The following is a 24,861-nucleotide window of genomic DNA, read 5'->3' as shown; positions in this document are numbered from 1 at the left end:
CAAACCTAATTTTAAGTGCTCAAGGAAAATAAATCTAAATAAGGATTTTTTCAATTATTATTAAAATTTAAAGGATTAAAGGATTGTGATAAAGAACATAAGAAAAATGGTCAGAAAGTGCTTGAAACAAAATCAAGAAAAGTTAATGATCTATCATTGGAGCACCTGATAAGAAATAACACACCAGGGACCAGAGCGATAGTATAGCGGGTAGGGCACTTGCTTTGCAAGAGCTCGACCCAGGTTCTATCCCTGGCAATCCATATGGGCCCCTGAGCACCACCAGGAGTAATTTCTGAGTACTGCTGGGTGTCAGCCCAAAACAAAACAAACAAAATTTTACTTAAAAAAAAAAACAAACAAATACTGGGGCAAAACTAAGATTTAATTTTTTGTGTGAAGGCAGAAAAAGGTTGGTAAGGTGGGAGCACGCCTGGTGGGACTGGGTGCTACTCCAGCAAAGTGCTCAGAGTCTGCTAAAAAACATGAGGAGCTGGGGGTTGAGCCCAGAGCTCCAGCACACAGAGCATGCACCCATCCCTTTGGGTTATCTCTCTGGCCCATAAGATTTAAACTTTTATTTAAGAAAACTTTCTGGAAACAAATGAAGACCATTGTCTGCACTGTCCTCCCATTGTTTATTAATTTGCTAGAGCGGGCCCAGTAACGTCTCCATTGTGAAACTTTTTGTTACTGTGCTTGGCATATCACATATGTCATGGGAAGCTTGCCAGGCTTTGCCGTGCGGGCGAGATACTCTTGGTAGCTTGCCGGGCTCTCCGAGAGGGGCGGAAGAATCAAACCTGGGCCACTGAGTCGGCCGTGTGCAAAGCAAACGGCCTACAGCTGTGCTATTGCTCCAGCCCAAATGAAGACCAGGATCTAGAAATTAGAAGGCACCAACCATGTAACTTTCGAAAATTGACCCTCAACAATTAATTCTACCATCCCAATAAAACTCTGAGACTAAAAATAAGACAAAAAGTCTTCATGTACACAAGTAGAATTTTCCCCAAACTTCCAAGGTCAGAGAATTCAATTGGAATCAAACGTTGCAAAAACAGTATTAAAATAAGGTTAATGGTGGAATGGCATTTTTAAGAAATATAAAGAAAGAAATTTATTAACCAAGGACTTGGTATCTTACTAAGCTGACATCCAAGTACTAAGTCTATGAAACACACAACTTCCTGTGCAAGAATTCAGGCACCAGTGATTCCGAAACTCTGCGAAACTCCCTCTCAATAGCGTTTCTCAATTCTGCAGGGCCTTTGGAGAGGTCGGAAAAGACTGAGAAACACTGCCCCCTTCTGACCTTGCATCCTTCCTGAGGCCCCCTGTCCTACTGGTTGGACCCCTCGTGACCTGTTCCCCCCATTATACAATTTTCACTAGTGGCCCCCTGGATTATCCTGGGAGGCCACAGGGAACCACACAGCAACCAGTGGAGAAACACTGTACTGGAAAGTGAGACTTCTGACAGAAAGTTCAGTGTGGAAACTTCATAAGAACTGATGGTCGGCATCTCCTACTAACTATATATCAAAGACAGAAACAAAGGTACACTATGGATAAAAGGTAGTATGAAAACATGACTTATTCTGACAAGGTAGAATAGGGAAAAAAGAATGAAAAAGGGGGGAAGCTCATAATTATTGAACATATAATGGCTCTTAGTAAAAGGCTGTCACTTAAAAACTTAACAAATTACAAAGGGAAAACTGGAACATGAACAGAAGTGACCAGGGGAGTTATTAAATAAGATATAAGCCAATCTTTAAGGTTAAAATTTTTAAAAAGCTAAAAACATACCAAATACAGAAAAAGAAACAATACAATAAACATAAAACTTAGAATACAAGATTGAAATTTTTATGCTTTTAGAAATATTTTAGATTTGGAAAAAGTAAAAAAAAAAATGATACCAATAAACCTGAATGAGCTACTAATTAAAGAGAAAAAAATTTCAATTTGGCTCACAAAGCATTGTCTACTATTGACAATATGTACATTACATACAGGAGCATTCAAAAAGAATGATCACATTTTAAATCTCACACACACACAGCTGCAGAAATAACAGTAATATTTACAAGCATAATGATTACCCCCACCAAAAAAACTGTAACAATGCAACAAGAATAGCAACTGATAAATGAACAAAGGTCAATCAGACAGGAAGTGTGATACTGGTAGAATAAAGTGGGAAAGAAAGACAGTTTTTAATATTTTTGTTTGTTTGTTTGGGGGGCTATATCCTTTAGTACTCAAGCGGCTACACTGCCTCGGTGCTCAGGAGAGACTTCTGGGAGTGCTCAAGGGACCATGTGCTGGGAATTCAAACCTATCAGAGGGATGACAAGGCAAGCACCCTTATCCCTGTACTATTTTTCTGGCCCCAGGAAGGCACTTTTGAATGCTAATGCCACAATATACAAAAAAAGTGAAATGATTTTGCTGATTTACTAAGAAATACTTTTTTTTTTACCTTTTTTTCATTTTTTTTATAATTTTAATTATTGAATCACCGTGGGAGCAGTTACAGAGCTTTTGGGTTTAAGTCTTGGTCATACAATAAAACACCCATCCCTTCACCAGTGCCCATTCTCCACCACCAAAAACCCCAGTATACCCCCATCCCACACCCTCCCCCTACATGTGGGGCAAATGATTTCCACATTACTCTCTCTCTACTTTGATCACATTCAACAATTTGCCACCAAACCCACCATTATTATTTGGGATTTTACCCCAACACTCAGCTCTGCTGAAAAGGCAACAGTAGACAATTTGTTTTCTATTGCTGGTTAAGAATAACATATGACGGGGGTATGGTGCCGCCAGCAGGTCAATCTGTATCTGTGAGATGAGTGCATCAGCAGCCCAATGGCAATGTCAGACTTTCGACTTCCAGATACCCCAAAATTGCTGCTGTGCCTTTGGACAGACCCCAAAAACTTGGGGCAAAGTTTACCAAGAAAGTAAACGGCCAAAAGTTAGGTATGTGGGAGACAAAACCACAAACCAGCTCTGGCTCAGCTATATAATTGGAGGCATGGCCTTTCTGGTTCCTGATCGAACTGCTTAACCGCCATGATCCCAGAGACTCAGAAACGAATCTCGGAACCCAAAGGCTTTTGGCAGAAATGCGTCCTGTTCCTGCAGTAGTTACTGGCGCTGGGCCACCCCAGGCGGGAATAGGTTTTGTGCCTTGACCTGTTCCCCCTGGCGGCCTGGTGACCACCATCCTCCAGAGGCCACTGGACAGTCAGTTTTAGGCCTGCAGTGACGAGACACATGGGACCTCACCACATGGGGGTGGAGCCAACTCTTTCTCCCCATCCCTACTACAGCGTCATGCCTCCCCGGGAGGAAAAGGGTGTTGCTCCCCTCTGCCTTTTCCCCCCCTGGCAGCAAGGTGGCCACCATCTCAGAGCTTATTGGAAAGCCAGGTATGAACCGGTGGTGAAGGGGCAACTGCAGTCTCATGGGAAAGGGATGGTACTGGCTCGTCCTTCTCGCCCTACCAAGGTCATGAGTTGGCCCCCACAAGCGGCTCTCTGGCATGGCCATGGTTCCAGAGGCAAAAGGACTTAGTCCAGAGCCCAGCAGCTTGCAGAAGAAAAGTGAATGGACCTGCGTTAAACTATGGCACCATGCCTCCCCAGGAGGGTAAGGGTGTTGCTCCCTTCCGCCTTTTTCCCCCCCACGGCAGCAAGGTGGCCGCCACCTCAGAGCTTATTGGAAAGCCAGGTATGAGCCGGCAGCGATGAGGAAACTGCAGTCTCATGAGAAGGAGGACAGTACCAGCTCGTCCTTCACGCCCTACCAAGGTCACGAGTTGCCCCCCACAAGCGGCTCTCTGGCATGGCCATGGCTCCAGAGGCAAAAGGACTTAATCCAGAACCCGGCAGCCTGCGGCAGAAAAGTGAATGGACCATGCGTTAAACTACGGCGCCATGCCTCCCCGGGAGGGAAAGGGTGTTGCTCCCTTCCGCCTTTTTCCCCCCTGGCAGCAAAGTGGCCGCCACCTCAGAGCTTATTGGAAAGCCAGGTATGAACCAGCGTGAAGGGGCAACTGCAGTCTCATGGGAAGGGGGAAGGTACCGGCTTGTCCTTCACACCCTACCGAGGTCATGAGTTGCCCCCACAAGCGGCTCTCTGGCACGGCCATGGCTCCAGAGGCCAAAGGACTTAGTCTAGAGCCCAGCAGCTTGCAGAAGAAAAGTGAATGGACCATGCGTAAAACTACGGTGCCATGCCTCCCCGGAAGGGAAAGGGTGTTGCTCCCTTCCGCCTTTTTCCACCCTGGCAGCAAGGTGGCTGCAGTCTCAGAGCTTATAGGAAAGCCAGGTACGAGCTGGCGGTGATGGGGCAACTGCAATCTCATGGGAAGGGGGGCGGTACTGGCACATCCTTCACGCCCTACCGAGGTCACGAGTTACCCCCCATGAGTGGCTCTCTGGCATGGCCATAACACCAGACACACAGAAACCGATCTCGTAATTATCTGGCTCTTTGCAGAAATCTAAAATCATGGCCACGTGACATTATATGATTCTCATAACCAGCTACAGAAAACAAAATATTTCACAATGCCTTTTCATCAATTCTGAGTGTTTGGGGGGAAATTCTAAACAATAATGGTGCATCTTTTGTCGAAATAGTGAATGTAATCAATGTAGAAAAGAGTTAAATGGAGATCATCTGCCTCACAGGCATTGAGAGGGGTGGGAGGGGGAGTATACTGGGGTTCTTGGTGGTGGGAAATGAGTACTGGTGAAGCAAAAGGTGTTTGATCATTGTATAACCGAGAATTAAACCTGAAAGCTTAGTAACTTTTCCCACAGCAATTCAATAAATAAATATAAAAAGAAAAAAATTAAAGGGGGCTTGGTGCCGCCAGCAGGTCAATCTGTACCTGTGAGGCAAGTGCATCAGCAGCCTCATGGCGCTTTCAGACTTCCAGATACCCCAAAATTGCTGCTGTGCCTTTGGCCAGACCCCAAAAACTTGGGGCAAAGTTTACCAAGAAAGTAAACGGCCAAAAGTTAGGTATGTGGGAAACACACCCACAAACCACCTCCGGCTCAGCTATATAATTGGAGGCAAGGCCTCTTTGGTTCCTGATTGAACTGCTTAATGGACATGATCCCAGAGACTCAGAAACGAATCTCAGAACCCAGTGGCTTTAGGTAGAAATGCGTCTGGTCTCTGCAGTAGGCTACCAGTGCTGGGCCAACCCAGGTGGGAATAGGTTTCGTGCCTTGGCCTGTTCCCCCTGGCGGCCCAGTGGCCGCCATCCATCTGAGGCCACTGGATAGTCACATTTGGGCCCCCGGTGACGAGACACACAGGGCCTCATGGGATGAGGATGGAGCCGGGCTTGTCCTCCCCACCCCAACGAGACCCCAAGTCATCGCCCACGAATGGCCTCTATGGCTCCTGATCAAGCTGCTTAACGGCCATGATCCCAGAGACTCAGAAACAAATCTCAAAACCCAGCGGCTTTTGGCAGAAATGCGTCCGGACCCCACAGTACGTTACTGTCGCCAGGCCACCCCAGGGAGGAAAGGGTGTTGTCCCTCCGCCTGCTCCCTCTTGGCGGCTTGGTGGCCATCATCCTCCAGAGGCCACTGGACAGTCAGGCTTGGGCCCGCAATGACGAAACTTGTTGGGCCTCATGGGATGGGGTGGAGCCAGGCCTGTCCTCCCCACCCCAACAAGACCCCAAGTGATCACCCACGAACGGACTCTCTGGCTCCTCATCAAGCTGCTTAATGGCCATGATCCCAGAGATTCAGGAGCAGATCTCGAAACCCTGTGGCTTTTGGCAGAAATCCCTCCAGATTTAAGTGTTAAAACTTTGGAATTTCAAAACCACATGGCCCTACTGCAGCCATGCGACATCATATGTTATTCATAACCAGCAATAGAACACAAGTTGTCTATTGTTGCCTTTTCAGCAGATCTGAGTGTTGGGGTAAAATCTCAAATAATAATGGTGGGTCTGGTGTCGAAATATTGAATGTGATCAAAGTAGAGAGAGAGTAATGTGGAAATCATCTGCCCCAAAGGTAGGGGGAGGGTGTGGGATGGGGGTATACTGGGGTTTTTGGTGGTGGAGAATGGGCACTGGTGAAGGTACGGGTGTTTCGTTGTATGACCGAGACTTAGACCCAAAAGCTTTGTAACTGCTCTCATGGTGATTCAATAAATAAACTTATAAAAAGTGAAAAAAAAAAGTAAGGTGGAGTTCATGCCCAATACAATCAGCTAATCAGTGGCTGAATTTGTAGCAGTACTCCTACAAAAAAAAAATAGGGAAATAAACGTTTTCTTAATCAATAAAAGCTAATAGCATTTAGCCCACCAGACATGTATATAAGAAGTATCGAAAGGAATTTTTAACAGGAAAAGAAGAAAAATAAAAACCTTCAGTATAATGATAGACACAAAAACAGAATATAAACAAGAATGAGACAAAAAAATCAAAATGAGAAATCAAAAAGTAAGGGAAGAATTGGATGGAGTGTTTAGTCTTGATGCAATAAAATACCAGTATTAAAAATAAAATTACCTTGATATTGTAAAAAAAAAAAAAAGAATAACATATGATGTTGCATGACTGCAGTAGTGTCTGTGCGATTTTGAAATTCCGAAATTTTAACACTTAAATCTGGAGAGATTTCTGCCAAAACCTGCTGTGTTCCGAGATTTGTTGCTGAGTCTCTGGGATCATGGCCACTAAGCAGCTTGATCAGGAGTCATAGAGGCCGTTCATGGGTGGTGACTCGGGGTCTCATTGGGGTGGGGGAAAAAGGGCTGGCTCCATCCCCATCCTGTGCAGCCCTGCATGTCTCGTCACTGAGGGCCCAGACTGTACAGTGGCCTCTGGAAGATGGCACAGGTCAAGGCACGAAACTTTTTCCCGCCTGGGGTGGCCCAGCATTGGTAACCTACTGCAGGGACCAGACTCATTTCTGAAAAAAGCCGCTGGGTTTTTTTCCGAGTCTCTAGGATCATGGCCATTAAACGGCTTGATCAGGAGCCAAAGAGGCCATTCATGTGCGGCGTCTCGGGGTCTCATTGGGATGGGGGAGGAAAGGGCCGGCTCCACCCCCATCCCGTGAGGCCACGCGTGTCTTGTCACTGCAGGCCCAAACGTGACTGTCCAATGGCCTCTGGAAGATGGCAGTTACTGAGCTGCCAAGGGGGAGCAGGTGGAGGGACAGCACCCTTTCCCCCCTGTGGTGGCCCAGCGGCAGTAACCTACTGCAGGGTCTGGACGCATTTCTGCCAAAAGCTGCTGGGTTTCAAGATTTGGTTCTTAGTCTCTGGGATCATGGCCATTAAGCAGGTTGATCAGGAGCCATAGAGGCCGTTCGTGGGAGGCGACTCGAGGTCTGGTTGGGGTGGGAAGGAAAGGGCTGGCTCCACCTCCAACCCATGATGCCCCACGTGTCTTGTCACTGCGGACCCAAACCTGACTGTCCAGTGGCCTCTGGAGGATGGCAGCCACCGGGACCCCAGGGGAAACAGGCCAAGGCCTGAAACCTATTCCCACCTGGGTTGGCCCAGCGCCGGCATCCTACTTCAGGGACCAGAAGCATTTCTGCTAAAAGCCATTGGGTTTCGAGATTTGTTTCTGAGTCTCTGGGATCATGGCCATTAAGCAGTTCGATCAGGAACCAGAGAGGCCATGCCTCCAATTATATAGCTGAGCCGGAGGTGGTTTGTGGATGTGTCTCCCACATACCTAACTTTTGGCCGTTTACTTTCTTGGTAAACTTTGCCCCAAGTTTTTGGGGTCTGGCCATAGGCACAGCAGCAATTTTGGGGTATCTGGAAGTCTGAAGGCGCCATCAGGCTGCTGATGCACTCGCCTCACAGGTACAGACTGACCTGCTGGCGGCACCATAGCCCCAAGGAAACACTTTTTTGAAGCACAAAATAGAAGAAGATGTGACTAAAAACTTAAGGATATGAGATTTAAGTCTGTTACCATCAGCAGCACACTGAGTAGATCAGAGAGCACACATCGAATGGAACAAAGAACCAAGAACCAAATTACAAAAATCAATAAACAGCATTCATTTTTTTAAAAAAGCACAGTAAATTATGTAAAGTAAGAATTACACAAAGCCCCCTGTGACCACAACATAATAAATTGAGAACTAATTAGATTTTAAAAAGAAAAATCCAATGCCACTAGAAAATTAGAAAATTGAAACAGCTACTTTCAAACATCGTTTAATGAAAAGAAAATAAAACTAAAATTATAAAATGTCAAGAAATAATGATAATGAAAATACTAAATCTCAGAGTCTATGGGACAAAGTGAAAACAATGATCGGAGGAATATTTACAATTTTAAACACCTATAAGTGAAAGAAAATAATTAAATTCCACTTTCAAAATGACCCCCACTGGGGTAGCCCGTGTGGTCCTCAGCATGCAGGGGCTTTGCAGCACCACATCCTCTGGCCAAGGCAACAAACCAGCACCACATTAGTAAAAAAAAATTGCCCCCAGGCCTCCTGTACTTAGGGGCCTTCCTTCCTCTAAATCTCAACACAAGAGACATATACCCCCTTTTGGGGAGGACCAAACCTATACTTCCTGCATACAGGACATGCACTTTACCACTGAGACGTATCCCTGGACCAACACCATACTTTTCATCAAAACTGAAAAGGACTGAGAGCAAGTAATTTTAGGAAATTGCAAGAATTACTTTCAAATATTTGAAAACCCAGTCTAAGTAGATCAGGAACTGTAAAAGAAACAGAGAAATCAAGAATTGCTTCACAGAAAACAGCAGGTCAAGGTAGCTTCAATGGGAAGATCTGTTAAGTCTACAAGACCGATAGTTCTAACCTGACAAATTGTTTCAGTGGGAAGAAAATGAAAAAAAGAAATCTTCCAGGGCTGAAGTGATAGTACAGTGCGGAGGGCATCTGCCCTGCATGTGGCAGATCAGATTCAATTCCCAGCACCCCATAGGTCCCCTGAGTCTTCCAGAGTGATCCCTGAGTGCAGAGCTAGGAGGAAGCCCTGAGTCTGCTGGGTGGGAACCCCAAAAAAGCAAAACAAAAAGAAATCTTCCAAATTATTTTATAAGCCATGGATAATCTTGATAATTAAATATTATTAATATAGCATATTTATAATACCCAAGGAACAAAATTACATACTGCTCATCACAAACAAATAATTCCAGGTAGAAACTGTAAGTAATAAGGTACAAAAATCTTGTGCCACATTAAGGAAATAATGCACTATAACTAGGCGGGAATTACTCCAGCAATGTCAGATTCAAAGTTAAAAAAATCCGCTAAGAAATCACATAAAATAGGTCCAGGAAAAAATTATTACTCAAACTTATATGGAAAAATAAATGCAAGCTTACAAAAACAATGTAAAATAAGAACCATAATGAGTAACTGACCCTACCAATATTAAAATAAACTAAATCTTTTACACAGTTAAGGCAGTGCAGTACTGTGAATAGAATGACTATTGAAATAAAATAGGAAGTTCGAAACAGAAACCCTGAGCACCACCAGAGGTAAGTCCTGAGTGCAGAGCCTGGAGTAACCCCTGAGCATTGCCAGGTGGACCCAAAAAGAAAAAAAACTAAAACAAGAACAAATATACATATTCAAAGTACAGTACAGTGGGTTGGGTGCTTGCCAGGCAAGCAGCTGACCTTGGTTAGATCCCCAGCACCCCATACTGTCCTCCAAGCCCTCCAGGAACGATCCCTGAGCACAGAGCCAGGAGTCAGCTCTGAACACTGCTGTGTGTGGCCCCAAAACAAAATAAAACAAACAAAAGGAGTTAATATACATCTGAAAACTGTATATCTAAAATGTTTGAATGGACAATGTTTTAAATAAAGATATAAATAATTCGACATTCAGGAGCTTGAAGAATAATACAGTGGGTAAGGTACTTGTCTTCTATGCAGTTGAACTATAGCAGATCCAGGTTTGATCCTCAGCACTGTAGACAGCTCCTGAACCCCACCCAAGGGTGATCCCTGAGCACAGAGCCAGGAATAAGCCCTGAGTACTACTGGTATTGCCCTAAAACAAAATAAAAATAAATTTATAATAAAAACATTTTAAAAAGATAAAGTTAAATCTGTATCATATACTATACACAAAAGAATATGCACCAAATGAATCAAAAATCTGAATGTAATAAATGAAACCAAAATAAACTAGACAAAAATATGCACAGATTCCTCTACAGGGTCGGAGGGATAGTGCAGCAGATAGGGCATTTGCCTTGCATGCAACCGACGCGGGTTTGGTCCCTAGCATCCTATATGGTCCCAGAGCACCACTAGGAGTATTTCCTGAGTACAGAGCCGGGAGTAACCCCTGAGCATTGCTGGGTAAGATTCAAAAAGCCAAAAACAAACAAACAAACAAACAAACAAACAAACAAACAACCCCCCCCTACCTAATACCTCTACAAAATAAATCTGGAAAAGAGCCATCTATAATTCACAAGCTAGAAAAAGTAAAAGAAGGAAACATCACTAGTTCATAAATCAGTAACTTCACTCTAAAGGTCAAAAACACTGACAAATGCAGAAACACATGTGTGTAACAATCACAGTCATATTAGAACTCTTGAAATTTTCTGGAAAACAGAATAGCAACCCTACAGAAAGTGGCAAAAGATATGAACACACAATCCATACTTTATTATATGGTTTGATGGTGAGACTGGGAATAAGGACTCACCCACACTGCTGGCAGAAGTGGAAACTGACCAATCAATTATGAAAGAGAACTGACAACATTTAATTAAACCATGTGTTCACCTTCTCACTTAAAAATCTCGTGTTCCAGAATTGGAGAGACAGCTGGGTTATCCCCAGCCAGGCCTGAACCCCAAGCATCACCACTGGGCACTGGGTCAGGAATAGCTCCTGAGCACCACTGGGTGCAGCCACAAAACAAAACAAAAACAAATCTCATTTCTAAGAACTTACTCTGAAGGGGGCCAGAGGGACAGCAAAGGTGTCTCAGCTCCTGCTTTTGCACATTCTATCACCAGCACCAAATACGGTCCCTGAGCACCACCAGGAATGATCCCTGAGTAGAGCCAGGAGTAAGCCCTGAGTCACTGGGTGTGATCCCTCAAACAAGCAAACAAATTTACCCTGAAGATATATTTCCAGTATTTAGTAACTAAAATTATTAATTGTAGTACTATTGCAGAATACTAGAAACAACCTAAGTAACGGGTGAATAAACTATCAGATATATCAGTGAAGCAACTATGAAAAAGGAATGAAAAAAAACAATGACACAGTATGTGTGATTCCCAGGATATATATTAGGTGAAAAAAAAAAATCAAAGTGCCCAGGCTGTAGAGACATTACAGCAGATAAGGCATTTGACTTGCATACGGCTGACAATGGTTTAATCTCCAGCACCACATACAGTCCCCCAAGCATCACAGGAATGATCCCCGAGCACAGAGCCAGGAGTAAGCCCAGGGCAGGCAGGTGTGGCCACAAAACCAAGAAAAAAAAGAGTACAGAAGAGTAATTTAGAGAAGTGGGGTTTCTTTTTTTGGTTGTTCTGTTTATTTTTTTTGTTCTGGGGATTAGTGTTATATTAATGTTTCATATACTTAATTCATATATACGTTAATGTTTGATATACTTAATAAATTCATACATAATAAAGACCAGGAAGAAAATACTAAAATGTAATATAATATGATACAAATAAGCATGACTGCTTGAGTCTGACCTGGGTTCAATTCCAGGTACCCTGTATGGTTACCTGAGCCCACCACGAGTGATTCCTGAGTGCAGAGCCAAGAATAAGTCCTAAGAATCACTGGGTGTGGCCCAAATACCCCCAAACAAATTGAAAAAATATATGGAGGCCAGAGAGATAGTACATGCTTGTCGAGCATGTGGTTAACTCAGGTTTGATCCCCAGCATCCCATATGGTCCTCCGAACACCACCAGGAGTGATTCCTCAGTGCAGAGCGAAGAGGAACCCCTGAACATTACTAGCTGTGGACCCCCAAAAAACAAACATGCATTACAAAAATCCACAAAAAAACAAAACAAATAAGTATAATTATATCTCAAATAAATTAACCAATTAAAAAGGGATGGTGGAAGAACTAAGGAACTAACTTTTTGGACACAGGATATAGGCCAAAAAATTGTACTAACATCCAGTTGGTAGGATTTTGTTTGCTGCTTCTCTTTTTGTAGTGGTATGAATTGGGGAATCCAAACTACTTTCTGTGCTTTCTTGGATTAAAGAAATAAATCTAATACAGAACATGGGAACCAGGTTTCTCAGGATTGAAGAGTTACAGAAATGAAGGATGTTAGAATAAATTCCATATGTTGTATTGAAAATGAGAAATATGAAGTTGGTTTTTAAATAAACATTATTTTTACAATTATGTAAAATCTTAATATATTTTTGTATTTTAAAAGTTCCTTACAGCCCCGGCAGCCGAAAACCCCCAGAATTCAACTGCCACCATGATCACGGCTTCTCTCCACATGCTCGGGCTGAGCCTCACCCATAAGTGAACCTATTATTCCTAGACATTTCATAGGACACACCCTACCCATGCTCCAAGAGTACCACTCCACATTTGATGGGATCCAAAGTAGGAGGCAACCAATCTTTGAGGGAAATACTGTATTATTTCAGTTCTGTTTTGAGGCAGGGATTGGGGTTCAGGATGGAAACACCCGAAATATGGTGGTGGGAAGGTGTAATGGTGCTGGGATTGGTGTTTGAATATTAAATGCAATCAAATATTGTGAACTACTTTTTAAAATAAAAAAATTTTAAAAATAGTGCCTTACAGGTAATTTCTGTAACTTGGCATTTGGAATTCATCTTTAGGGTTTCTGAAAGCGTCCCTGCCCTGTTACTGGTTGATTGTTTTGATGGTTGTTTTGGAGCCACACTTGGCAGTGCTCAGGAGTCATTACCACAGGTGTGCGGGGGACCTCATGGTGCCAGGGCTGGAACAGGCCTTCTGCACACGAAGCACACATTCACTCGGTGAACTATACCTCTAGCCTCTGCTACGGAGTTTTGATATTCTATGAAAGAATAGGTAAGAACTGGTCCATAAAACCTCAAGTACCATTAAATTACTGCTCTTTTAATGATAAAAAATATACTTAGAATTTGTTTCTGTTTGAGGGCTACGATCCGCAGTACTCCAGTACTAAACCTAGTTTAAGTGCCTGAGTAATCATGTGGTACAGGGAATTTAACAAGGGTTTCCTGCATGCAAAGGATGTGCTAACCTCTATGAAACTCTCTCTCTCTAGCCCTTGAATTTTTATGTAACTGAAGAATCTCTTGGTTTTTCTGAAATAATGTAAAGAAACTGATGGGACAGAATTGAAGCTTTTTTTAAAAAGAATTATATGTGTGGCCTGGATGTTTTGCTGGCTAAGTTCTATTAAAGAGCAAACAGAGACTTTGGGATAAACACTCTATGTAAGTTACTAGATTAAGGCCCAATAACACTTATGAGTTAGTTTCTTCTCTTTGAAATTGGAGAATATACCACACCTGTTAATGTGTGAATTAGATCTTATATGGGAGTTTACCATAAACCTGAATCATAACAAGGATTCCAGAAATGAAAGCCAAACCAAACCCAACAAAAGACAGAACTAGATTGACTTTTCATTTCTTCCAGATTGATCACAAGCTTCAGGTGTTGTCAAATGTTGGTGCTATATCAGGGTTTGTCAACATGGCATTATTAATACTTTTTGAAAGTAACACTGCATATATGCTTCAAGCTCAAGGAGCTGGAGCACATGCTTTGTAGGCAGGAGACCTGAGTTTGTTTTGATTCCTGGTACTACATGGTCCCCTGAGCACTACCAGGGATGACCCTCACCAACAAACCAGGAATAGTCCTTGAAAACTAATGGTTGTAGTCCAAAACCCAAGACATCACAACAAATATACTTCAGGTGTGCACTAGTGAAAATCAACATGTGTGTACATAAATTACACTGAAAGTTTTGACTGGACTATTCAATGTTTAATGACAGCCTCAGATTTAACCTACTAGATTTCAGTAGCATCATTCTAATTGTGAAAAGCAAAAATTTCTTCACACATTGCTAAATGTCCCCCGGGGCACAAACCTGCCTTTACTGGAGGAGCACTAATCTACAGTGATGATTAAAATGCAGAAACAACGTTTAATAAGCAAACCAAAACAAATGATCTCATTTCCCCCAGACTGCTGAAAGTCAGAGATGGGAAAAATACTTATTTCATATGAAGAATCTGTTTTCTTTAGGAAACAAGTTTTTTTTTTTTCAGTACAGTTTGATTGTCTCCATTTAGGTGTAAGTTGGACAAGTTAATCTACGTATGCCACTGTTCCTCATATGACTATTATGTGATCCAATCCAATGCATTACTTAAGTAGTGCTTTTTAACACAGTCACTGGTACAAAGTAAATACTCATTTACCAACTTCTTATATTGGCCATCCTGATTAAAATGAGCTTGCTTCTAATTCTAGGTTTTCAGGTCCCATTGAGTTTTTAGGTTCCGTTAGCTCAAATTCACACTATACATCTACTTCAAATGCTATTCCTTCTTTACCTTCAAGGAAGTCAATTACAGCGATCTAAGAAAAGTGTCTTATGAATAGGCTGAATGAAAGTAACACGAGAACACAAGTGGAGGATCAGTACATGTGCAGTACAAGGAGACAATGGCATGCACCAAAACCTTAACTGTCAGTCAAAAAACAATGGGGCAGAAGTGGGAGGGAAGTAATGTTGACCTGGAGGTGACATAGGGACAGATGGAGGGTCATTGGCACTTTGGTGGCAGTGATATATAATAACTTTGTATAATAATACCATAAACTTAAATACTACCATAACATTACTACTTAAACTATTAAAAAAAAGTTTCTCTAAATTCAAAAATAAAATAAATTTTTAAAAAGAAAAGTTCCTGATTTCAAAGAAGACTTTTTAATTAATTTTGAAAAATAGCCTTTAATCGATAAGGTAAAGGCCCTCCCGTTGTTCGTCAATTTGCTCGAGCGGGCCCAGTAACGTCTCCTTTAATCATGGTTGACGACCACTGACACTGGACATTTGTATATATATTAGAATTAGTTAGCTTTCTATTTATCTAGAAAAAATGTAAGTAAAATTAAACTGATAAAAGAAAAAGAACAGTAAATTAATTTCCATTTGGTAACAACTACTGCTATTACTCTCACACCAGTTCAGTAGGGGAAAAAAAAACCAGAATTTTTATACTGAATGGAATGCATTTGAGAAATTTTCTTTAAATTTAGAATGTTTTTCAAAGTAGAAGGTATAAAAACAAATGGCCATCTAGGATGACAGGCTTTCTAGATTAAGTTATCAATCATTAAGATTTTTTGTTGGGGGGGAAAAATCAAAGATAAGGTATGAATCAAGAGCCCTGGAAAAGAGAAATGACTGAAAATTACAAAATAAAGTTTCAGGGTGAAAGAAAAATGACTCTGAAGGAATGATTTACGTCTCTCCCTGCAGCAATGAGAATATCTTCTTCTATGGCTTACCTGTAGTTTCTGAGTCAAAGAGTCCCTCTGTTCTTGTAATTCTCTGGCATTATCAATTTCTTGCTTTAATCTTTCTATTTCCTAGAAACGGTAAAATAATAACTTTAACAGCAACATTTACATGATAACAAGAAAGAGAAGACTTTATTTTTTCCTGAAATTATTTCCTTAGGGGAAAAATGGTTGTAAAATGTCCCTTTATGCTGACTCTCAGAGGGTGGAATTTGTCGTCAGAGGTGTGATGTCCAGTATAGGATACAAGGAAACAAATAAGCCTTCTTCCAGCCCTGCTCAGAAACAACTGAACATTTTTAGCCTACTTCAACCTGGGCGGACATAATTCTTCCCTAGGATATTAAATCCTTTAAGCAGAACCCTGAGAAAGCGACAGATTGCAAAAATTCATTTGACCTCTAATTGTTTTCTATTTACTTGATGAATTCAGCTCTGAGATGAATGGTAAATAGGCAGGATCTGAGTTTGATTGCCTTACCATAATGCATAACAATAGAAACAAGGATGGGAAAATATAAACACATTAACATGATTGGAGAAAAATTTCATCTGAGGAAAGTGTCACAAGGGGGGAGCGGAGTGATAGCACAGCAGAGAGGGTGTTTGCCTTGCACGTGGCCAATCCAGGTTTGATTCCTGGCACCTATACAGCACCCTGAGCACAGACAGGAGTGATTCCTGAGTGCAAAATCAGGACCAAGTCCTGAGCATTGTCAGATGTGACCCAAAACAAAATGTTTTTTTTTTTAAAAAAAAAAAAAGGAAAGAAAAGAAAAATCCCCAAAAGGGTAAGAGGAAGTGAACCGACAGAGAGAAGGGGACCAATGAGCTGTGGAAGAGGGATATTGGTATTTTGGCGGCAGCTGTGAGGTGGTAAGATACAGTTTAAGGAGTTGTGAAACTGTACCTCTAATATTTATGCAATCATGTAAACTAGCATCATCTCAATTTAAAAATATAAAAAGGAAAAGAAGAAAAGTCACCAACAAAACATGCCCTAACTTAAAAATAACTAGATAATAAATGAATATACACTTTTATTCTACAAAATACCTTTGACTGTGACAGAGATTCTAATATTTTCTGCAAGTAGGCCAACTGGATTATAAATTAACAGAATGTAGCAAATACCTCTTCCTTTTCTTTTAGAGTCTCTTCCAGTTCTTGTATTGTCTGATTTAATTCTGTCTTGTGGGTATGCACTGCATTTGCTTGGCTACTAACACATTCAAGTTCAGTCACCTAAAATTAAATGAGAACAGAAATCAAATTATATGACAATTTCAAGGGATTTCTTGCTATAGATATAACAAATTTCGAACAGGTGAATAATAAATTCTGAATATATACAAATTAACTTTCTAAATTAGTAAGATACATAAAGTAGAATAAAGATTCTATAAGAATATACATGTTTAAGACAAAGGAAAATGACCAACAGAAATAATTATTAACTTGACTCTGAAAAGTAAAAATAAAACCCTTAATCTTGGGGTCTGAAAAAACAGTCTATCAGGTATGGCTTTTTCCTTGCATGCAGCCAACCTGGGCTTGATCCCTGGTACTCCATTAGTCAAATGGAGTACCAGGGATCAAACCCTACCAGGAGAGATCCCTGAGCACAGAGCCAGGAATAAATAAGCCCTGAGCACTACTAGCTGTGGCTTAAAAACAAATAAACAAAAACCCCACTTAAACTGATTAATACTAGTAAAGAAAATTTACAGTAAGTCTTAAAAAATTCCTTCTGAAAATACATTTAAAATCAGATATAACCATCTGCCATCCATCTGTAGTTTTTAAATTAAATGTGTTCTAAAAACTAGCCTTGCAGAAAAGAAAAAAAATTTTAAATACATTTCCAAAATGTAAGAGCATCTGAAAAAAAAATGCTTAAAATTCAATTTAAATCATTCAACACTAGAATTATTTCAGATCAATAGTGTAATCTTTTGACAAAAAATTGTTTTCAGTTAATAAGAATTTGCTGAGGATCCAAAATGCAAAATAAACTTTAGTGAGCATTTAATATATATGTATGTATGTGTGCATATATATTATATATATAATATATATACACACACACATATACGTTGTCATGTTTTATTTTGTTTTGGCTACATCCAAAACTGAAAGACTAGCCCTGACCCTGGTGATACTCTCCAGGAGTAACATTCACAGAGATGCTCAGGGGACCATGTGTACCAAGAATCAAACCCAGGCCTCCGATGCAAACCATGCACTCATCTCATCCGGCTATCTCTCACCCTCATTTGATAGTTTTTGAGAGAACAGAGCACTGTCCCTTAAAGCTATACCATTCCAAAACACTAAAAATAGATGGACTCAGATGTGTGTGTGAGTGTGTGTGTGTCCCTGGTGGCCCCCAAGCACTGATGAACTGACCCTCACAAAAATAAATAAAACTCAGTGGCTTGACTTGGGCAAGATTATAATGTCTACTTTTATCTAATCTTCAAACTACTAGCATTCATCTATGATTGCATGACTCCCTATTCAAGAACTTTCATTTGCTCAGCTTATTTTTGGATTGTTTTTTGTTTTTGGGCCACATTTGGTGGTGCTCAGGGCTTCCTCCTGGCAGTGCTCAGGAGACCATTTGGGATGCTGGGGATCAAACCTGGGTCAGCTGCATGCAAGGCAAGTGCTCTACCCACTATGCTATGGCTCTGGCCCTGGCTCTGCATTTTTTGTAACACCAAATCTGAATCTCCAGTCCTCCATGCACAGGCTCCGACTTCCTTGACTATGTCCTCACTGCCAAACACACCCAGTGTATGCTTCAAACTCATCTCGCTGACTTAAACAGAATGTCCTTTCTCACTTCTGAGAAACCTACCCTACCAAACACTACCTCTCATCTTAGTACATACTCTCAGAATTCATTCCTACCTACACAAGACCTAATGGTTATCCTTAGGTTCTGCAAACAGAACATGTTTTCAAGTCTTAGGAATTGCTTCCTTCTTGTTTATAGTAACATGAAATATGTTATACTCCTTATCCCACCGGATAATGAACTTATGAAGAGTTTCAATTTTGATAATGAGGGAGCTGAAATTGTTTTTTTGGAAGGGGGGGATAATTTTCCTGCAGGTAACAACTTCATGAGACAAAATGTAGAAGTCAACTGAGGGCCACATGGGCAAAAAATATTGGAAGAAAGTAACCATTCTGGGTGAGAAACTCACGAGCCAGTAGGCTCTCTGCAGTCTGTCTGCACAGCTTATGGTCTTACCTCCCAGACAAGCCTGATTTGGGGCTGCTTTAGAAACTGAGGAATAATGACAGGCACACAGACTGCTCTTGAATATTTGGCTGAACCTTGAACTGAATGTGCACAGATAAGAACCTAAGGTGTTCAGGAGGATAGAAAAAAGCTGAAAGGCTGAAAGGGCTAAATCGCAGCAGTTCTTACCACAAAAGAGTCGGTCTGATGTCTATGTCCTGTTAAATTCCAGGGCTTTAGAAAATGCTGTAAGATTTTCATGGAAACCTCTGCTTCACAGACTAAGATTTCCTAAAACTAAGGGGTTTTCTCTAAGACGAAGGGCAAAATTGAAATGGACTCTAACAAGCTTCACTTTACACTTCTACAAATCCAAGATATTTTACAAGTCGTTTAACTATCATATCATTTACAATATCCAATGTATAAATGAAAAGACTATGTGGAAACAAATAAATAAAAAAACAGGAAAATACAACCTGTAACTGCAAAGACAAAATTGTGTCTTTATAAAAGCTGAGAGTATTTGTTGGCAGTACACTAGCAGTAAAAAAAATGTTAGAAGGAATTATTCAGGCTGACAGGAAATGGAACCTGATGAAAATTTAGATCTTCAGGAAGGGAAGATGAACACTTGAAATTATAAGGAGGTGAGAAAATATGATTCAATTCTTTAAATTCTATAAAATTCAGCTGTCTATTTAGAGCAAAAAATCTTTAAGGGAAGGGGATACATAATATAAGATTTCCCTCCTGACCTCCTTAATATTTATTGGTTTATGACATATGTTACTTATACATAACATAAAATTTTTTTATTAATTTCTTTAAATGACTGAGGCTCTGTGATTTATAATATTATTAATGATGGTTACTCATGTACATAATTCCAACATCATACCCATCACCAGTGTACCCATCTCCCTCCCCCAAGGATCCCAATACCCTTTCCTCAATCCTCCCACTCCACTATTTATCGTCCTTTAAAAAATTTATCATCCTTTAAAATAATTTATTTCGGCTGGGAGGGTGGCCACATTCCAGCAGTGCTCAGGAAACCATATGTAGTGCCAGGGATCAAACAGGGTTTTGATATACAAGGCCAGCCACCTTACCTGCTATACTATCTGGCCAGCCCAAAATTTATCACCTGCTTGACCATTTTAAAAGTACTGTTCAACACTGTTGTATTCACACTGTTGTGAAAGGTATTTCCAGAACTCTCATCTTGCAAAATGGAAATTCTGTACCCTCCCTCATAAATTGATTTTTCATAGCACAGACATTTCCTAGGGTTTCCTACTCTTCCTCCCTGTGTCTATTTCATTTCTATTTTATTTTGCTTGCTATTCTACTAATACTCCTTAAATTGAGTTCTAGTACTAAGCCTATTTCCTATCATCTACAGTATTCATTTCTTTGGTATCCTTTTGGAAAAAGAAAATCAGTGGTATTTGCTTTCAGTGGGGATGCTTTATTACTTAAATTAACTGTAGCCCTGTAGCACTGTCCTCCCATTGTTCATCAATTTGCTCGAGCGGGCACCAGTAACGCCTTCATTGTGAGACTTGTTGTTACTGTTTTTGGCATATCGAATACGTCACGGGTAGCTTGCCAGGCTCTGAATGCAGGCGGGATACTCTCAGTAGCTTGCCGGGCTGTCTCAGAGGGGCGGAGGAATCAAACCCGGGTTGGCTGCGTGCAATGCAAATGTCCTATCTGCTGTGCTATATCGCTCCAGCCCCATTACTTAAATTTAAAAAAAAAATTAAGCTACTTAATAGGCCGGCAATTTATGCAGTTGGTAAGGTGCTTATCTATATTCAGTGAGCTCAAGTTAGATCTAGGAACCCCAAATGGTCCCCCAAGTCCTGAAGGAAAGCCCCTGAGCACAAAACCAGGAGTAAGCCCTGAACACAGTCAAGTATGATACCCTCTCTCCAAACAAACTAAATTAAAAGCTATTTTATTTTTGTTTTGGGGGCCATACCCAGAGATGCTTAGGGACTACTGCTCTGTGCTAGCAGAGGGATGGTGTTTGTGGTGGGTGGTTTGCTCCAGTTCATGCAGAGAAACTATGAGATGCCAGAATCTAATCACGCAGGCCTTTCACTTGCAAAGCACGCACTCAACCCACTGAGCTATGTAGTCAGTTTCTAAAAACCTCACATAAGTAGTTGTTTGGACTTCTGATATTATTACTATCAGATACTGATATTAATTCAATAACATTTTCTTTTAATGCTGTAAACTTCGTTCTGTTTTCAGGCCACACCCAGCTGTGCTTAGAGCTTATTCCTGGCTCTGCACTCAGGGATCACTCCTGGTGGTGCATGGGGGACCATATGGGATGCCAGGCATCAAACCTGAATTGGCTGCTTGCAAGGCAAATGCCCAATCCACTGTGTTATCTCACCAGACACTACAATTTTAATATTACTTGTTGCTGTTTTTTTGGGGTTGGGGCAGGGCAGGGCACATCTGATTGTAATTGGGGGCTATTCTTTTTTTTTAATGTAGGAGTACTGCTATTTATTCAGCCACTGATTAGCTGATTGAATTGGGCATGAACTCTACCTTACTTTTTTTTTTTAATTTTATTTATTGAATCATCGTGAGAGCAGTTAAAAAACTTTCAGGTTTAAGTCTCGGTCATACAATGAAACACCCAACCCATACCTTCACCAGTGCCCATTCTCCACTGCCCCAGTATATCCCCATCTCACACTCTCCCCTTACCTGTGGGGCAGATGATTTCCACATTACTCTCTCTCTACTTTGATCACATTCAATAATTTGACACCAGACCCACCATTATTATTTGGGATTTTACCCCAACACTCAGATCTGCTGAAAAGGCAATAGTAGACAATTTGTTTTCTATTGCTGGTTAAGAATAACATATGATGTCGCATGGCTGCAGTAGTGACTGCGCGATTTTGAAATTCCAAAATTTTAACACTTAAATCTGGAGGGATTTCTGCCAAAATCTGCTGTGTTCTGAGATTTGTTCCTGAGTCTCTGGGATCATGGCCGTTAAGCAGCTTGATCAGGAGCTAGCAACTCAGGGTCTCATTAGGACGGGGAGGAAAGGGCCAGCTCCACCTCCATCCCATAAGGCCCAAACGTGTCTCGTCACTGAGGACCCAGACTGTCGTGTGGCCTCTGGAGGATGGCAGCCACCGAGCTGCCTAGAGAGAGCAGGTGGAGAGACAGTACCCTTTCATTGGGGGCTATTCTTGAGGATCAGTGCAATACTCACAATTAAATTCAAGCTACTGCATGCAAAGCATGCAGTACTGTCCTCTGAGCCCAGCCGATATCGTAAGTTTAATAAAGAACTACCTACGATATTTTCCAAATTTTTCTTCTTCACAATCAGGGCTGGGGAGACAGAACCAGGGTTTAGTGCAAGTCTTGCATGTGCCTGACCTGGTTTTGATCCTCGGCATTACAGGATCTCCCAGCATCACTGGATGGACCCTGGGGGCCACCATGTACTTCCTGCATTGCATTCTCAGGCCCTCACACTGACCCACCAGGCCCAGCTGGCAAAGTAGTGCCCAAAATGACACCCAAGATCCCAAGTACCACTTGGGAGGTCCCTGTCATCAACATACAAAAAATAGCAACTATATAAATAATAGAATCATCTGTCATTAAATCAATTCAACAACATGTGAAGTCAGTGTCTCAGCTAATTTTGGCAGATATTTATTATTATTCCTAATTTGTAGGTAAGCAGACTGAGCGAAAGAAGGCACTACATCACCGAAGTTGCACAGCTGACAAATGGCAGAAGAGAACTTTAAAATCATGTCTTTAGACTCCAGGAACTGTATGTATGTCATTCTCATAGAACGTATTTTTTTTCAAAGTGAAATAATTCCACACAGAGGACAAACTCTACTATGCTGATAATCAGAGAAAGTCTCTGGGAGAGACCCCTATGTGGAATCAACACGTAAATTTTCCCTGATCAAGGAAATCTGTTTCTCACAAATCCCCATGGTCAGCAGCCCTGGATTTACCCGCTTGTGCAGACGCTCTGCTTCCTCTTGATAGGCAGCCAGCTGCTGTTTCCATTGTTTCACATTGGCAGTGGACTCCAACAGCGCTGCAGTGAGTTTGGCATTATTTCCTTTGAGGGTAGCCAGTTCAGCTTCCCAATGTTTGCTGATTGCTGAACTGAAAGAAAAGAAAAGAAAATTTGATCCATTGTGCTGAACATTGTTTATTTGAAGGGACAGCAGTACTTAAGAGTATCTGTGTTCTAGTCCATGTTTCTAAGACAATGCTGAAATAATAAAAACACCAATACTTCAAGGAAATGTTCCTAGTAAAGCAAATCAGGAAGTGAAGAAAAAAGAACCAAAGTAGTAGTAAGCTTCGTGTGAAAATAAAGACTTTCTAACCATTCTCTTTTGAAGAATAAACACTATATCCTTAAAAAAAATAGCCATGAATAAAATTTAATAATGTACTAGGTATTTTCAAGAGCCTCAAAATTTGAAGCACAATTCATTCCTGTATAAAGCAAAGATATCAAATGCCAATAAAATTCAAGACATGAACAGTAGTATTCTTCTGAAATGATTGTTAGTTATCTGGAACTTGAATGTCCAAAAATTTTTAATCTGCTACAATAAGCTGATTTCTGTCTATTATACTCTGGCTAACACTAGGAAATGGTTCTGTATGATTTGCTTTCTGATAGAATTCCAGTGTCACATAAAGAACAAGAAAACAAAGCACTTTGCTTCCTCATTTAATGTTCTATTTGACAAGTTGCCCAGAATTAAGTATCTTAACCAAGATGATATTTCTATTACAAAGACAATTTCATTTGCTGGGAAAACCCTTTTCTTTTTCTTAACTTCATAATGAAGAAAAAAGTACCTTATTTTAAAAAATGTTTTTTAAGTGCCTCTTTTCCATTATTAAATATTTCATTCCTAACAATAAAATTTTAACCTTCTCTCATTAACTACCAAGTGATGATAATAACTTTTTTATTTTTATATTTTTGGCCACACCTGGTGGTTCTCAGAGCTTACACCTCACAGTGCACTCAGGAATCACTCATTATAGGGCTCACGGGACTATGTGGGGTGCTGGGAATTGAACCTGGGTCAGCCATACACAAGGCAAGCACCCTACTCACTGTACTATCACTCCAGCCCCCTGATAATAGCTTTTCAAAATTATGTTTTGGTTTTGCTTTTAATTCCATTTATAACACAAAGTAAATGCATTGATGGTTTGATGTTTTATCATAAATGTAATACATACTATGAAAAAGAAAAAAGTTTCACTACTATTATCAAGATTTCCATAGCTCATCCTTACTAACAGTAATAAAGTCAATACTCTAACCTCCTGATACAAATGCATGGTGACAGACACAAGCTCAATCTTACCAAAAGTATATGACTTCATTTCAAAATGTAAAACAAATCATGTTAATCAAGCTGAAGAGCATTCTATAAAATTGGCACTCTTTATATAGATAAAGACCAAATAACAGAATGGAGAAAATGAAAAAGAAGCAATTAAATGCCTTATGAAATTCTGGGTAGGTTCCTAAAACGGAAAAGGGACTGGTGAGAACTGAGGTCTTTAGTTGTAAACTGCACCCATGTTATGAATTTCCTCATTTTGCTAATTATGTCATGTTTGCTCAGGATGTTAGCATTAAGGGGAGCTGGTAACTCTACAGTTTTTGCAACTTTTCTACCAGTTTAGCCCTAGTTTAACATAATTTTTTAAAAATCTCTTAAGTTTACTGAGAAAACACCAAAACACGATCAGAAAAAAAAATCAAATGATAAGCTATCAGTTTAACAATCCATTTCTATTCTTGAAGCTAATATATTTTTTAAAATATTTTCCTCCAGAAGAGTATTTTTCTGATTCATATTTCCTAATCAAAGTATGCACTGAGTCACTTGTGTTAGCCTAATTATAGATTTAAAG

General features: G+C 40.7%; 1 protein-coding gene across 1 annotated transcript in view; it reads right to left on the bottom strand.

Annotated features, from left to right (window-relative positions):
- HOMER1 (homer scaffold protein 1) overlaps positions 1-24,861 on the bottom strand; it is a 136,892-nt gene that overhangs the window by 12,507 nt on the left and 99,524 nt on the right. The window contains exons 6-8 of the mRNA XM_056112634.1: positions 22,917-23,073; positions 16,767-16,877; positions 15,621-15,701 (exon numbers count right to left, since the gene is read on the bottom strand). Coding sequence (XP_055968609.1) covers positions 15,621-15,701; positions 16,767-16,877; positions 22,917-23,073 — 349 coding nt within the window. The remainder of the gene's footprint in view (positions 1-15,620; positions 15,702-16,766; positions 16,878-22,916; positions 23,074-24,861) is intronic.

The sequence above is a fragment of the Sorex fumeus genome, unplaced genomic scaffold, assembly GCF_029834395.1.
Source record: "Sorex fumeus unplaced genomic scaffold, SorFum_2.1 ptg000018l, whole genome shotgun sequence".
Classification (NCBI taxonomy): Eukaryota; Metazoa; Chordata; class Mammalia; order Eulipotyphla; family Soricidae; genus Sorex; species Sorex fumeus.
The sequence above is the reverse complement of the archived record's forward strand: the minus strand, read 5'-3'. Positions and strand labels throughout refer to the sequence as shown.